Source organism: Zalophus californianus, chromosome 17, assembly GCF_009762305.2.
Source record: "Zalophus californianus isolate mZalCal1 chromosome 17, mZalCal1.pri.v2, whole genome shotgun sequence".
Lineage (NCBI taxonomy): Eukaryota > Metazoa > Chordata > Mammalia > Carnivora > Otariidae > Zalophus > Zalophus californianus.
Genome location: NC_045611.1, coordinates 13,837,493 through 13,852,227, shown reverse-complemented (window position 1 = coordinate 13,852,227; position 14,735 = coordinate 13,837,493). Strand labels below are relative to the sequence as shown.

Genomic DNA, 14,735 nt, shown 5'->3' with positions numbered 1-14,735 from the left:
CATCCAACTCAAGTCTGTTCCATCCTGCCTGCAGACGTATTCCAATCAGGAGACTCTTCATGGTAAAACCATTCCAAGCCCATGTCCTCCTGATATTGGATAGGGTTTTAATTTTTTATTGTTATGTTAATCACCATACATTACATCATTAGTTTTGGATGTAGTGTTCCATGACTCATTGTTTGTGCATAACACCCAGTGCTCCACGCAGAACATGCCCGCTTTAATACCCATCACCAGGCTAACCCATCCCCCCACCCCCTTCCCCTCTAGAACCCTCAGTTTGTTTTTCAGAGTCCATCGTCTCTCATGGTTCGTCTCCCCCTCCGATTTACTCCCTTTCATTTCTCCCCTCCTGCTATCTTCTTTTTTTTTTCCCTTAACATATATTGCATTATTTGTTTCAGAGGTACAGATCTATGATTCAACAGTCTTGCACAATTCACAGCACTCACCATAGCACATACCCTCCCCAATGTCTATCACCCAGCCACCCCATCCCTCCCACCCCCCCACTACTCCAGCAACCCTCAGTTTGTTTCCTGAGGTTAAGAATTCTTCATATCAGTGAGGTCATGATACACGTCTTTCTCTGATTGACTTATTTCACTCAGCATAACACCCTCCAGTTCCATCCACGTTGTTGCAAATGGTAAGATCTCATTCCTTTTGATGGCTGCATAATATTCCATTGTGTATATATACCACATCTTCTTTATCCATTCATCTGTCAATGGACATCTTGGCTCTTTCCACAGTTTGGCTATTGTGGACATTGCTGCTATAAACATTGGGGTGCACGTACCCCTTCAGATCCCTATATTTGTATCTTTGTGGTAAATACCCAGTAGTGCAATTGCTGGATCGAACGGTAGCTCTAATTTCAACTTTTTGAGGAACCTCCGTACTGTTTCCCAGAGTGGCTGCACCAGCTTGCATTCCCACCAACAGTGTAGGCGGGTTCCCCTTTCTCCACATCCCCGCCGACATCTGTCGTTTCCTGACTTGTTAATTTTAGCCATTCTGACTGGTGTGAGGTGGTATCTCATTGAGGTTTTGATTTGGATTTCCCTGATGCCAAGTGATGTTGAGCACTTTTTCATGTGTCTGTTGGCCATTTGGATGTCTTCTTTGGAAAAATGTCTGTTCATGTCTTCTGCCCATTTCTTGATTGGATTATTTGTTCTTGGGTGTTGAGTTTGATAAAATTCAACAATTTTTATTTTAACTCATGTACTTCATGGAAACAGGAATATTGCAAATGGGTCAGGATAGTATGAAAAATGTTTTAAAACTGCAGGTGTGTACACGTGACTGTATTTACTTTGGGCACAGGCTCCCCCACATCAGGCACAGCAACTGCACTTGTCCAATGCGCTTTTGCAGATGCAGCCCTGGGCACACTTGGCACAGCCCGCGGGACAGCAGGAGCAGCAGCTCTTCTTGCAGGAGGTGCATTTGCACTCCTTCCATTTGCAGGAGCCGGCACATGTGCAGGAGCCACTGGTGGAGCAGGAGCAGTTGGGGTCCATTTCGAGTCAAGTCGAGGATGGAGGTCCAAAGCAGGCGACATGGAGAGACACGGCTGTGGGCTGGAGGCATGGTGTTTTTGTTTATTTTCTAGTAAGACTAAATATATCCAATACCCTAGTAAAGGTTTTGATTATAATTATCCAACCGTATAACAAGTACTCGACAGATTTGTGGATTTCTAATATATTAATACAAAGTGCATGACTCCATAGAGCACATCCGCCCGGCAAAGAAGTGAAAGGAGAAAAGAAACTGGTCGAGGTCTAGTAATAAATACGGAAGTTGAGATGATCCATATTATTTTACATTCTACAACCAATACTGCAGCCACCGTGTGCAAAAAATATGTTTTGTTCACAAAAGACACTTCCACTTTCTGAAAGAAGCTACAAACCACTCTCTAGGTGATACGTTTCTGCAAAATTGCTTTGAAGGACAAGCTATGGGACCAAGATTCAATGGCACCCTTCTCAGCACAGGTATTTTTGGTTTTGGTTGGTTGGTTGGTTGTTTGGCGGTAACCAATTATTCTTCCTTAAAAAAATTGAGGTACAACTTATAAACAGTAGATTGCACTCTTTTTGATGTAGAGTTCTGCAGTCTTTGTCAAGTGCTTACGGTCATATAGCCAGCAGACAGTCAGGATGTAGAGCAGTTCCTTCACCCTCCCAAAATTCCCACCTGCAGCTGTCCCGTCCCCCGTTTGCAGCCTCTGAATATCCTGTAAATGAAATCACCCTGTATATAACCTTTCAAGTCTGGCTTCCTTCACTGAGCCTAATGCACTTGAGATTGACTCATGTTGATGTGTGTGTCTTGGTAGTAAATTCCTTTTTTTTTTTTTTTTTTTTTGCTGAGTAGCCTTCCCGTAGGTGAATGTACCACAATTTGTTTATTCATTCACGAACTGAAGGACATTTAGGCTGTCCCCGGTTTTTGACAGTTAGGAATAAAGCCACTGTAAACATTCACATACAGGTTTTTGCGTGAACCTAAGTTTTTATTTCTTTTCCTAGGCACAGGATATCTTTTCTTAGGATCGTATGTTATGTGTGTGTAATTTTATAAGAAAATCACTTTCCAATCCAGAGGACTCATTTCAAAAGAGAACATCAGACAAAGGTGTTATCTTTATGGTCGTCTCAAGAAATGGCCACTACTATCACAAAAATAAATAAATTTAGCATAATGAGTCATTAAATATTATCTTGAAGGGCTACTGGAGTGCTTTTCTTTTTCCTTCATTTGTGACTTTCTTCTGGCATTCACTCAGAGGGACCATTTCACAGGAGAGACTAGCACTGTTACAGCAGAGAAAGAACCTGTGGTCAGCTTCTGACTTCCAAAAAGGGTTCTTGAACATCACATAGTGTATGATTCCATTTATAGGAAATATCCAGAATAGGCAAAGCCATAGAGATAAAATGTAGATACTGGTTGCCAGGCAGGGGCAGCAGTGGGGGGTGGGGGTGAGAATCGGGCTGAGACTGCTAATAGGTATGGGGTTTCTTTTTTATTTTTTTTTAAGATTTTTATTTATTTGAGAGAGAATGAGAGAGAGAGAGAGAGCACATGAGAGGGGGGAGGGTCCTAGGGAGAAGCAGACTCCCTGCCGAGCAGGGAGCCCAATGCGGGACTCGATCCAGGGACCCCAGGATCATGACCTGAGCCGAAGGCAGTCGCTTAACCAACTGAGCCACCCAGTCGCCCAGGTATGGGGTTTCTTTTGGAGTGATGACAATGTTCTAGAATTAAATAGTAGCAATGATTGTACAACCTAGTGAATATACTAAAAACCAGTGAATTATACACTTGGATGACTTTTGTGGTATATGAATTATGTTTCAATTTTTGAAAACAAGTAATGTATTATTACAAAAAAATTAGTAATTGTGGCCTAGAGAAAGGCTGAGGGATTGGAGCATGGTTTAAACTTTAGATTATTCTGAACATCAGAATGTGAGGAACACACATTATTTCCCAAGAATCTGGGCTTATTTACTTAGTGGCTCTCTCTGTAAGTACAAATGACACTCTTCCTAACAATGCTAAGAAGTGGAGTCGGATTGAGGTTCTTGCCATCCACAAATGAAAGAACATGAAGTTCTCATAAAAGAAAAATGACCGAGTTAGTGGGGCATGGCTTAATGGTTATGCAAAGAACAAAACAAAATGGGATGACGTTATTTGCTACACTCCATTAAAAAAAAAAAAAAAGGCCAGCAGGCATTTCAATCAGCAAACAGATGACAGTTTAATTTCCTTTCTAACTTTTAGAGCCCTTAACATTAATAATAGTTCAATTGGTCTTCCCTTCTAACCATAAGAGAAATGTCAGAACGACCCAAATTGAGGAATGTTCATTGTGCCAAGGTCATGAAAAATAAGGAAAGTCTGAGAAACTGTCACAGATTAGATTAGATTCAGGAGACATGGCCACTAAATGTAACATGGGATCCTGGATGGGATCCTACAACAGAAAAAGGATATTAGTGGGAAAACTTGTGAGGTCCGAATGAAGTATGGAGTTTAGTTAATATCAATGGACCAATGTTTATTTCTTATTTGTGACTACAAATGTATCACGGTAACATAGGAAGTTAAAAACAAGGGAAACTGGGTGAAGGGTATGGGGAACTCTCTGTACTATCTTCACATCTTTTCTGTACCTCTAAAACTATTCTAAAATAAAAAGTTTAACTAAAATGTCAAAAGCTCCCTCCAGGTTCACCTCTCTTCTTCTTCTTCTTCTTCTTCCTCTTCTTCTTCTTCTTCTTCTTCTTCTTCTTCTTCTTCTTCTTCTTCTTCTTCTTCTTCTTCTTCTTCTTCTTCTTCTTCCTCTTCTTCCTCTTCTTCCTCTTCTTCCTCTTCTTCCTCTTCTTCCTCTTCTTCTTCTTCTTCTTCTTCTTCTTCTTCTTCTTCTTCTTTTCTTCTTCTTCTCCTTCTTCTTCTCCTTCTTCTTCTTCTTCTTCTTCTTCTTCTTCTTCTTTTTTTTAGATTTTTAAAAAAATTTATTTATTTGAGAGAGAGAGCAAGTGAGCACAAGTGGGGTGAAGGACAGAGGGAGAAGCAGACTCCCCGCTGAGCAGGGAGCCCGATATGGGGCCCAGTCCTGGGACTCTGGGATCATGATCTGAGCCAAAAGCAGATGTTTAACCGACTGAGCCACCCAGGCGCCTGGTTTACCTCTGTTCTGACAGCCTTCTTTCTGTCTAGCTTACAGGTTTGGGGAGGGGGGAGGGTTAGTAAATATTGCATGAGATAATGAATGCGAGAGAGCTCTCTCTCTAAATGTAAGGTGGCATTATAAGTAATCCAAGTCCAAAATAGCTACCTCATCCCTCCTAATTCCTCACTGCGCCTTCTATAACAATACAAAGACTGGTTTCTCCTCATTTACTTTTCCTTTTACCAGGTTCTCTGTTTTATGTACTATTTACTGCCAACTGGCAAATAAGTACTGAGCATGGCTAATAGAAAGCTCCATGCCAGACTTGAAGGATGATGTGGAAAAGCAGAAGGAATGCTCCCCATCTTGTACTTCTTTAGGGAGCTAACAGTCCACTAGGGGAATTAAAACATATGCCTTCTTCTGTACCCAGTAGATGAGTGATCGTGGAACATGGTTTGGGGTGGAAAGATACTAAGGAATGAAGAAGGCAATAAGCAATAAAAGTGAATGGTCAATGCTTAATCCACATAGTTAATTCGCTCTTTTCTTAAAATTGTCTCCACCTGGGCCTTCCTTAATTTTCTATTTTTTTCCCTATTTTAATTTTTTTTTCTATAGTCATATGTGGAGATACGTGGCAACTGGAATTCCAAATCACCACTTGCTACCGCGTGACCTCATTTTTATCTGCAAAGTGGGGATGAAATAGGCCCTACTCCTAGGATTGATGTGAGGATGATGGCTTGTTGGAGGTAGAGTGTGTCACATGGTGCTTGGTATGGGTCAGGTGCCCAGTCAGCATGAGCTGTTACGCCATTCTGCATGGGCAGAGAAAGGAAGGGTCTGGGAAACAGGGATATAAAAATGAAGAACCCAGGATTTTAGGTGATCACTGTAAAGCAAGTTTACAAAACTTTTTATAGTCTTAGGAAAATGTCCATAGTATCATGTAAAATGAGACTCACAGATATGGATGTACACCTAGAAAAAAATGTGAATATTTCAAAATGTTAAGTGTGGACAAAATGGATAACAGTTATATCTGGGTGGTGGAACTATTTAAAAAATACTTCTCTGTGAGAAAGTGGAAGGGTCAACAATGGAAAAGTGGTTGCCAAGGGCTGGGGAGAGGGGGTGGGAGAATTAGTGTTTAACAGTTATGGAGTTTCAGTTTTGCAGGATGAAAAAGTTCTGGACATCTGTTACACAGCAGTGTGAATATAGTTAATACTCCTAAGCTGTACACTTGAAAATGATTAAGTGGTAAATTTAATGTTATGTTTTTTACCACAATTTAAAAAAAAACTTTTCTATGGCAAACACAGTAGTTTTTTTTTTTTTTTAAGATTTTATTTATTTATTTGTCAGAGAGAGAGAAAGCACAATCAGGGGGAGAAGCTCCCCGCTGAGCAAGGAGCCCAATACTGGACTTGATCCCAGGACCCTGGGATCATGACCTGAGCCAAAGTCAGACGCTTAACCGACTGAGCCACCCAGGTGTCCCACAAACATAATAGTTTTATACTTAAGGAAAAAAAAATGAATGAAAGTTGTTGAGTTTTAAATGAAAGTCATAACTATGGCTGATTGGTGTAGCTTGTTGTGAATATTTCTCCAGTTTATTGGACCCTGACTGCCCAGGAGCAGTAAGGCTTCCTAAGTAGACATGGGTCCTCTGATTTGTTTTCCCCCTCAGGTTTCTATTGAGAGAAAACATGAGCTACAGAAGAGGGGTATTACCAAAACTTGTTTGCTTTGGCTGTTTTTCTTTCTGATCTAGGTTCAGTTGTCAGCTACTGAATCTGAGGGCATGTCCATGTGGATGGCCTGATACAGCAGCCCCTGCCCCCTTCACACCCCCTTAACCCTGCAGATTCTGCGTCAGCTGCATTATTTGCAGGACCACCCACCAAAATCCTGTGCCGCTGGCTGTACTTTGACCTGTAAACCTGAGTCTGAGCCAGCTGGTTGAGACAGAGGAGGCTGGGCAGGTGATCTCAGAGCAGCTGTGCTGTTGCCCTGCAGTCACTTCCTAGGTCCAGGTTTCACCTAAGAAAAAATGAGTCTCCCTCTAAGCCAGGTAGTGGACACGAGCAGATAACTCACAAAACATCAAGAACTAAAAAAATATATGAAAAGTGACCACCCTTATCAAAATAAAAAGGGACAGAAATAACAGCAACACCTTAAAACCATTTTTATTTTCCCACCTGGCAGTCAATTTGGCATATTTCTTTAGAAAACAGTTCCCAGGATATGCAAACAATTACTGATACAGAGGTAGTTGGCCCTTCTGAAAGCAAGCTGCAGTGCACATCAGGAACTGTAAAAATGTTTGTTCTAGAATAGAACATTCCATATAAAGTTCAGAAAGATACAGGAATTTAGTACAAAATGAAAGTGACAATTTCAAATTAACAAGGAGAGAGAATTCCATTTCTGGCAATATTGAGGTCAGAATGACCTAGAGAATCTTCAGTTACAAAAATATCTAGGACTTGTGGAATCACTATGTTGTACATCTGAAACTAATGTAACATTGTGTGCCAACTGGACTTCAACTTAACAACAAATCTAGGGCACCTGGGTGGCACAGTCGGTTGAGCATCGGACTCTTGGTTTTGGCTCAGGTCTGATCTCAGTGTGATGGGATTGAGCCCTGTGTCAGGTTCCATGCTGAGCACAGAGTCTATTTAGGTTTCTCTCTCCCTCTGCCCCTCCCCCCACTCTCTAAAATAAATAAATCTTAAAAAAAAAACCCAAATCTAGAACCCTATTTACATCAATGGATACATCACTCAGCAGAAAATCAATCAAGAATGTCTTTGATGACACATTAGACCAGATAGACTGAACAGACATATACAAAACATTCCATCTAAAAACAACAGAATGTACATTCTTTTCCAGTGCACATGGAACATTATTCAGAATAGATCACATATCAGACCACAAAATGAGTCTCAATAAATTTAAGAAGATTAAAACCATGGCAAGCTTCTATCATGGTATGATACTAGAAATCAATTACAAGAATAAAACTGGAAAAAACACAACTATTTGGAAGATATATGACAAACTCCTAAACAACCAGTGGGTCAACAAAGAAGTCAAAGAGGAAAAGAAAAAATACAGGGAGACAAAATGAAAATGAACACACAGTGGTCCAAAATATTTGGGATGCAGTGAAAGCAGTTCTAGGAGGGAAGTTTATAGTGATACAGGCCTACCTCAAGAATCAAGAAAAATTTCAAATAAACAATCTAACCTTATACCTAAAAAAACTAGAAAAAGAAGAAAAAAGAGTAGAAGGAAGGAAATAATAAAGATCAGAGTAGAAATAAATGAGAAATAGAAATAGAAAAGATGAATGAAACCAAGAGCTGGTTCTTTGAGAAGATAAACAAAATTGATAAACCTTTAGCCAGACTCGTCAAAGAAAAAAAAGAGGACCCAAATAAATAAAATCAGAAATGAAAGAGAACAGTTGACACCACAGAAATGCAAAGGACTGTAAGAGACTACTATTAAAACCTCTATGCCAACAGATTGGATTATAGATTACCTAGAAGAAATGAAAAAAGAAAAAGAAATACACAATCTTCCAAAACTGAATCAGAAAGAAAGAATATCTGAACAGACCAGTTACTAGTAATGAAATGGAATTGGTGATCATAAAACTCCCAACAAAGTCCAGGACCAGATGGATTCACAGTTGAATTCTACCAAATGCTTAAAGAAGAGTTAATACCTATTCTCCTCAAACTATTCCAAAAAATAGGAGAGGAAGGAAAGCTTCCAAATAAATTCTATGAGGCCAGCATTACCCCGATACCAAAACCAGACAAAGACACTGGAAAAAAGAAAAATCCAAACCAAAAACACTATAGGGCAATATCCCTGATGAACACAGATGCAAAAATCCTCAACAAAATATTGGTAAACCACATGCAACAATACATTAAAAGGATCATTCAACATGATTTATTCTGGAGATGAAAGGATGGCTCAATAGCCACAAATCAGTGTGATATACCACATTAACAAAATGAGAGATAAAAATCACATGATCATCTCAATAGATGCAGAAAAAGCATTTGACAAAATTCAACATTCATTCATGATAAAAACTTTCAACAAAGTGAGTTTAGAGGGAACATACCTCAACATAATAAAGGCAATATATGAAAAACCCACAGCTAATATCATACTCAATGGTGAAAACAGCTTTTGCGCTAAGCTCAGGAACAAGACAAGGATGTTCACTCTCACTACTTTTACTCAATACTGGAAGTCCTAGCCACAGCAATCAGACAAGAAAAATAAATGAAAGGCATCCAAATGGGTAAAGAAGAAGTTAAACCATCACTATTTGCAGATGACATGATAGTATACATAGAAAACTCTTTAAGATTACACACACACACAAAGCTATTAGAAGTAATAAGTTCAGTAAAGTTGCAAAATACAAAATATTCAGGCATCTTTTACATTTCTATACACTAATAATGAAATAGCAGAGAAATTAAGAAAATAATTCCATTTATAATTGCACCAAAAAAAATATACTTAGAATAAACTTAATAAAGGACATGAGAGACCTCTACTGTGGAAACTATAAAACATAGATGAGGGCACCTGGGTGGCTCAGTTGGTTAAGTGACTGCCTTCGGCTCAGGTCATGATCCTGGAGTCCCAGGATCGAGTCCCGCATCAGGCTCCCTGCTGAGCAGGGAGCCTGCTTCTCCCTCTGACCCTCTTCCCTCTCGTGCTCTCTATCTCTCATTCTCTCTCTCTCAAATAAATAAATAAAATCTTTAAAAAAACAAAAACAAAAACAAAAAACTACAAAAGAATATTTATAAAAAAAAACATAGATGAAAGAAACTGAGATGATACAAACAGAAAGACATACCATGCTCATGGATAAGAAAAATTCATATTGTTAAAATGTCCATACTACCCAAAGCAATCTACAGATTCATTGCAATCCCTATCAAAATATCAATAGTATTTTTCACAGAACTAGAAGAAATTATTCTAAAACTTGTGTGGAACCACAGAAGATCCCGAATAGCCAAAGCAATGTGAGAAAGAAGAACAAAACCAGAGGTATCACAATCCTGGATTTCAAAATATACTACAAAGCTATAATAATCAAAACAGTATGGTACTGGCACAGAAATAGACACATAGATCAATAGAACAGAGTAAAGAGCCAGAAATAAACCCACACGTATATGGTTAATCTATGACAAAGGAGGCAAGAATATACAATGGGGGTAAGACAGCCTCTTTAATAAATTGTGCTGGGAAACCTAGACAGCTACACATAAAAGACTGAAACTGGACCACCTTCTTACATCATACACAAAAATAAACTAAAAATCTATTAAAGACCTAAATATGAGACCTGAAGCTGTAAAACTCCTGGAAGAGAACATAGGCAATAATCTCTTTGACATCAGCCATAGAAACATTTTTTTAAGATATGTCTCCTCAGGCAAGGGAAACAAAAGCAAAAATAAACTATTGGGGCTACACTGAAATAAAAAGCTTTTGCCCAGTGAAGGAAACCATCAACAAAATGAAAAGGCAACCTACTGAATAGGAGAAGATACTTGCAAATGATATATCTGATAAGAGGTTGATATACAATATATAAAGAACTTATACAACTGAATACCAAAAGAATTCCCAAATCATCTGATTGAAAAATGGGCAGATGACCTGAATAGACATTTTTACAAAGAGACATGCAGATGGCCAACAGACACATGAAAAATGCTCAACATCATTAATCAGGGAAATGCAAATCAAAGAACTACAATGAGATATTACCTTACCCTTGTCAGAATGGCTAGTATTAAAAAAAAAAAAGCAAGAAATGACAAGTGTTGGTGAGGATGTGGAGAAGAAGGAACCCTCATGCGCTGTTGGTGGGAATGTAAATTGGTGCAGCCACTGTGGAAAACAGCATGGAGGGCGCCTGGGTGGCTCAGTCATTAAGCGTCTGCCTTTGGCTCAGGTCATGATCCTGGGATCCTGGGATGGAGTCCCACGTGGGGCTCCCTGCTCTGCAGGAAGCCTGCTTCTCCCTCTCCCACTCCCCCTCCTTGTGTTCCTGCTCTTGCTATGTCTCTCTCTGTCAAATAAATAAAATCTTAAAAAAAAAAACACAGTATGGAGTTTTTCTCAAAAAGTTAAAAATAGAAATATGATCCAGTAATTCCACTACTAGGTATTTACACAAAGAAGATGAAAACAGTAATTCAAAAAGATATATGCACCCCTATGTTTATTACATCATTATTTACAATAGCCAAGATATGGTAGCTGCCCATGTCCATTGATAGATGAATGGATAAAGAAGGTTTGATACACATACACGACACACATACACAATGGAATATTAGCCCAAAGAAATAAGATCTTAACATTTGGGAGACATGGGTAGACCTAGGGGGTATTATGCTAGTGAAATAAGTCCCACTGAGAAAGAAAAATACCGTATGATTTCACTTATACATGGAATCTAAAAATCAAATGAATGAACAAACAAAGCAGAATCAGACCTGTTAAGTACAGAGAACAAACCGATGGTTGCCAGAGGAGAGGGGAATGGGAAGATGGGCAAAATAAGTGAAGGGGAGTGGGAGGTATAGACTTCCAGTTATGGAATGAATAAGTCATGGGAATGAAAGGTACAGCATAGGGTACACACCATCCATTATATTGTAAAAGTGTCCTGTGGTGACAGATGGTAGCTCTGCTTGTGGTGAGCACAGCATAACATGTAGAGTTGTCCAATCACCATGTTGTATACCTGAAACTAAAGTAACATTATGTGTCAATTACAGTTCACTTTAAAAGTATGTATCTAGAAATGTTGGGTAAAATATAACAAAATGCCTGACTGAGCTCCAAAGATACAAAAGGGAATGCCCCAGGGGCCAAACAATGTAAAGGATCGGAAAACCAGAGACATTAGGTGGGCTGACACAGCTGCTACCCTAGAGTGGATTATCTGAGTAATCTAAGGCTCCTGTGTTAACTTCCAGGTGAGGACAGAGCACCAAGCCCACAGACTATGTGGGTGTGTGGGAGGGGGGGTTGAACCTGAGTCTCATTTGTAGCTGGGATCCTTGAAAGTCTAAACCTTGAGTGGCAGGTTGTCAAAATAAGAGATATTTGTATTGTCTCTTCTTTCTAAAGTCCATCAGCTGATCAATTTGGCAGGTCTATCAGTATTTGAAATGTGATTATCTCCCAAATTATAGGATATTTATAAAAATTTCCAATCATTATTAATGACTGTGTTCAATATGCTTTATTTATAAGAGAAAAAAATGAGAAGCTGCCCCGTGTCCAACAAGAGTAGAATGGTTAAATGAATACTGTATAGCCATTAAAAGGAATGAAATTGATCTTCATGTATGAAAATGGTAAGGATGTCAAGACAACATGTTAAGATTTTTTAAAAGGCAAGCTATAGAACAACATTATTCAACTAATGAATCATTGCACATTATATCAAAAACTAATGATGTACTATAACTTGACTAGTTGAATTTAAATAAAAAGACAAATACAATTTTAAAAAGTCTAATGATTTATTAAAAAAAGAACATTATTCAATAGAAGCAGAATGCAGACCACACAGTAATTTCAAATTTTCTAGTAGAAATCTTTTAAAATGTGAAAAGAAGTAGGTGAAATTAATTTTAATAGTGTACTTTATTTGACCCAGTATATCCAAAATATTTAAGCATGTCAGCAATGTAAAATTATTGATGAGATATTTTACATTATTTTAATATAAATCTTCAAAACCTGATGTGTGTTTTATACCAACACCATATCTCAATTTAGACAAACCACATTTCAAGTACTCAGTAGCTGCTTTTGACTAGGGCTACAGTAAGGGATAGTGCACCTACAGAACAAATGGGTACCAAATTTTCAAACAACTTTAAAACCAGCTGTATAAGTATTGTATAGAAACAGAAAACACGGGGCGCCTGAGTGGCTCAGTGGGTTAAGCATCTGCCTTCGGCTCAGGTCATGATCCCAGGATCCTGGGATTGAGCCCCACATCAGGCTCCGTGCTCAACAGGGAGCCTGCTTCTGAACCCTCTCCTCCCTGTGCCTCTCCCCTAGGCTTGTGCTCTCTCTCTCTCTCTCGCTCAAATAAATAAATAAAATCTAAAAAGAAAGAAAGGAAAGAAACAAGACACTAAAGAGAAACAAGAAATGACTAAAGCAGCCATCTCTATGGAGTGGTGTCATGGGGAAAAATGTTCAGGGCTTAGTTTATAAACATCTCTTTGAATTTACTATATGAGGATTTTAATTACTGAAAAAGTAAGAGGAAAAGAAAATGTTTTGGAATTAGATGGTGGTGATGGTTGTACAATGCTGTGAGTGTACCAGAAATCATTGAATCTTATACTCTGAAATGAAGAAACCAGTGAATATTTTGTTATGTGAATTTTATCTCAACTTTTCAAAAATAAGGATCTAGAACAAGATTCCCAACTTTGGGTAGGGGGGAGAATAAGACGAATGAGTTAAAAGAGCTGTTGGGATTATAAATGCTTTTAATTTTTTCTAATTTTCTCCGGTACACATGTATTGCATTTCAAATGGGGGTGGTGGTAGAATAAAAGCATTTAGGAGAGAAAGGTCTTCTCCCTTGACAAAATCTGTGTGCTTTGGTAACAGTATCATTTTCTTGTGTTGGCAAGTACACAAAGTCTAACTCTTGTCCGGCCTGTGAAGTATACACCTGTCCGTGCCATGTTTAACCGCCATTTGGTAAAACAAAGAAGCCATTTGCCTTTTGCTATAAGGTGCTAAACGGCAGAACTGACAGTCCTTTCCTTCTTTGTGTCTTTGGATATTGTAAGGACAGGGCTGTGTGCTTGCATTTTGAAACAGAGCAGTCCTGGGTATTGAGCTCAGGGTGCCCTGCTTCCAGCTTTAGAACTTAAATTCTCTTTGACCTGGCTGGCTTCCTGTCCTTGCCTTGTGCTTCTGCTACTCACCTGGTAACACGAGGTGGTGAATGCTTGCTTCTTTGGAGTGGGGAAGGGAATGTGTTAGATAAGTTCTTCAAAGCACGAAGAGATGAAAGGTCCAGAAAAATAAAAGGGTATTCAACCCCACCGGAGACTTGAATTACCCAAAAGTAAATGGAGAAGAAAGAACTTATGTAACCACTCTTTGTCTTCCAATAAATAAACAGATAGGAACTGAGCCACAGAGTCCCCGAGGCTTCTCTTAACCCTTGAATGCACGGTGTTTTTCATAGGCTCACCAGAATGCTGAGATTTCCGCTGTACGTGCTTAGGGAAGTTGTTTTGTTTAGACCTCACCTGACATCTTATTCTCCCAATAACTCCATACCAGGTAAATGAAGGAGAATTCACAGGACAAGATGACATTGCCCAGGTTTTAATTGCCTTGAAGACCCTACTGTCATTTAAGGTATTTGTGGAGTGGAACTTAATTTGCTTCAACTGCCTGGTTTGTTGTGACTGAAGTAGAATCTCATGGACCTGGGAAAGGAGGGCAAGATGTAGGAAGTAAATAAACAGGTTGCAGAACAAACTGTAAGCCTGATCCCTTCAGTGTTTTGAAAACCTATGAAATTATGTATCTATGTATCTATCTTGGATTTATCTATGTATTTATCATCTATCTACCTACCTACCTATTAATCCATCTTGGTGAATGGATAGAAATGGCCAAATGGTTACCACTACCTACCCTGGGAGCAAGAATAGAGTGTATAGAGAGCAAGGGGCAAGGAAGGACTCTCCCTTTTTACTTTACACGTTTCTGTATTGTTAACGTGTTACTGGGTTGTTTTGTATCAAAAGAGATTTAATAAAAATTGCCAACTGTAATCATAACTACCCCTCTGACAGTCCTCTCAGACGGCTCACAAAGTGTCCAGAAAGAGTTAACACAGAGACTTCCAGGTGTTTGAAGTGAGGACAAACTCCTGATTTGGTGGTTGGGGTGG

The 14,735-nt window shown here is 39.0% G+C and overlaps 1 protein-coding gene across 1 annotated transcript; it reads right to left on the bottom strand.

The window, feature by feature from the left end:
• Positions 1–1,329: 1,329 nt before the first annotated feature.
• On the bottom strand, positions 1,330–1,567 carry LOC113935928 (metallothionein-1-like). Its single transcript, XM_035725064.1, has one exon. It carries the CDS (start codon positions 1,530–1,532, stop codon positions 1,347–1,349), a length of 186 nt encoding a protein of 61 aa, XP_035580957.1. The 5' UTR covers positions 1,533–1,567; the 3' UTR covers positions 1,330–1,346.
• Between the last annotated feature and the right edge of the window lie 13,168 nt (positions 1,568–14,735).

Coding starts and splice junctions, on each gene's coding strand:
- LOC113935928 (XM_035725064.1), bottom strand. CDS start 1,532: ATGGACCCCAACTGCTCCTGCTCCACCAGTGGCTCCTGCACATGTGCC.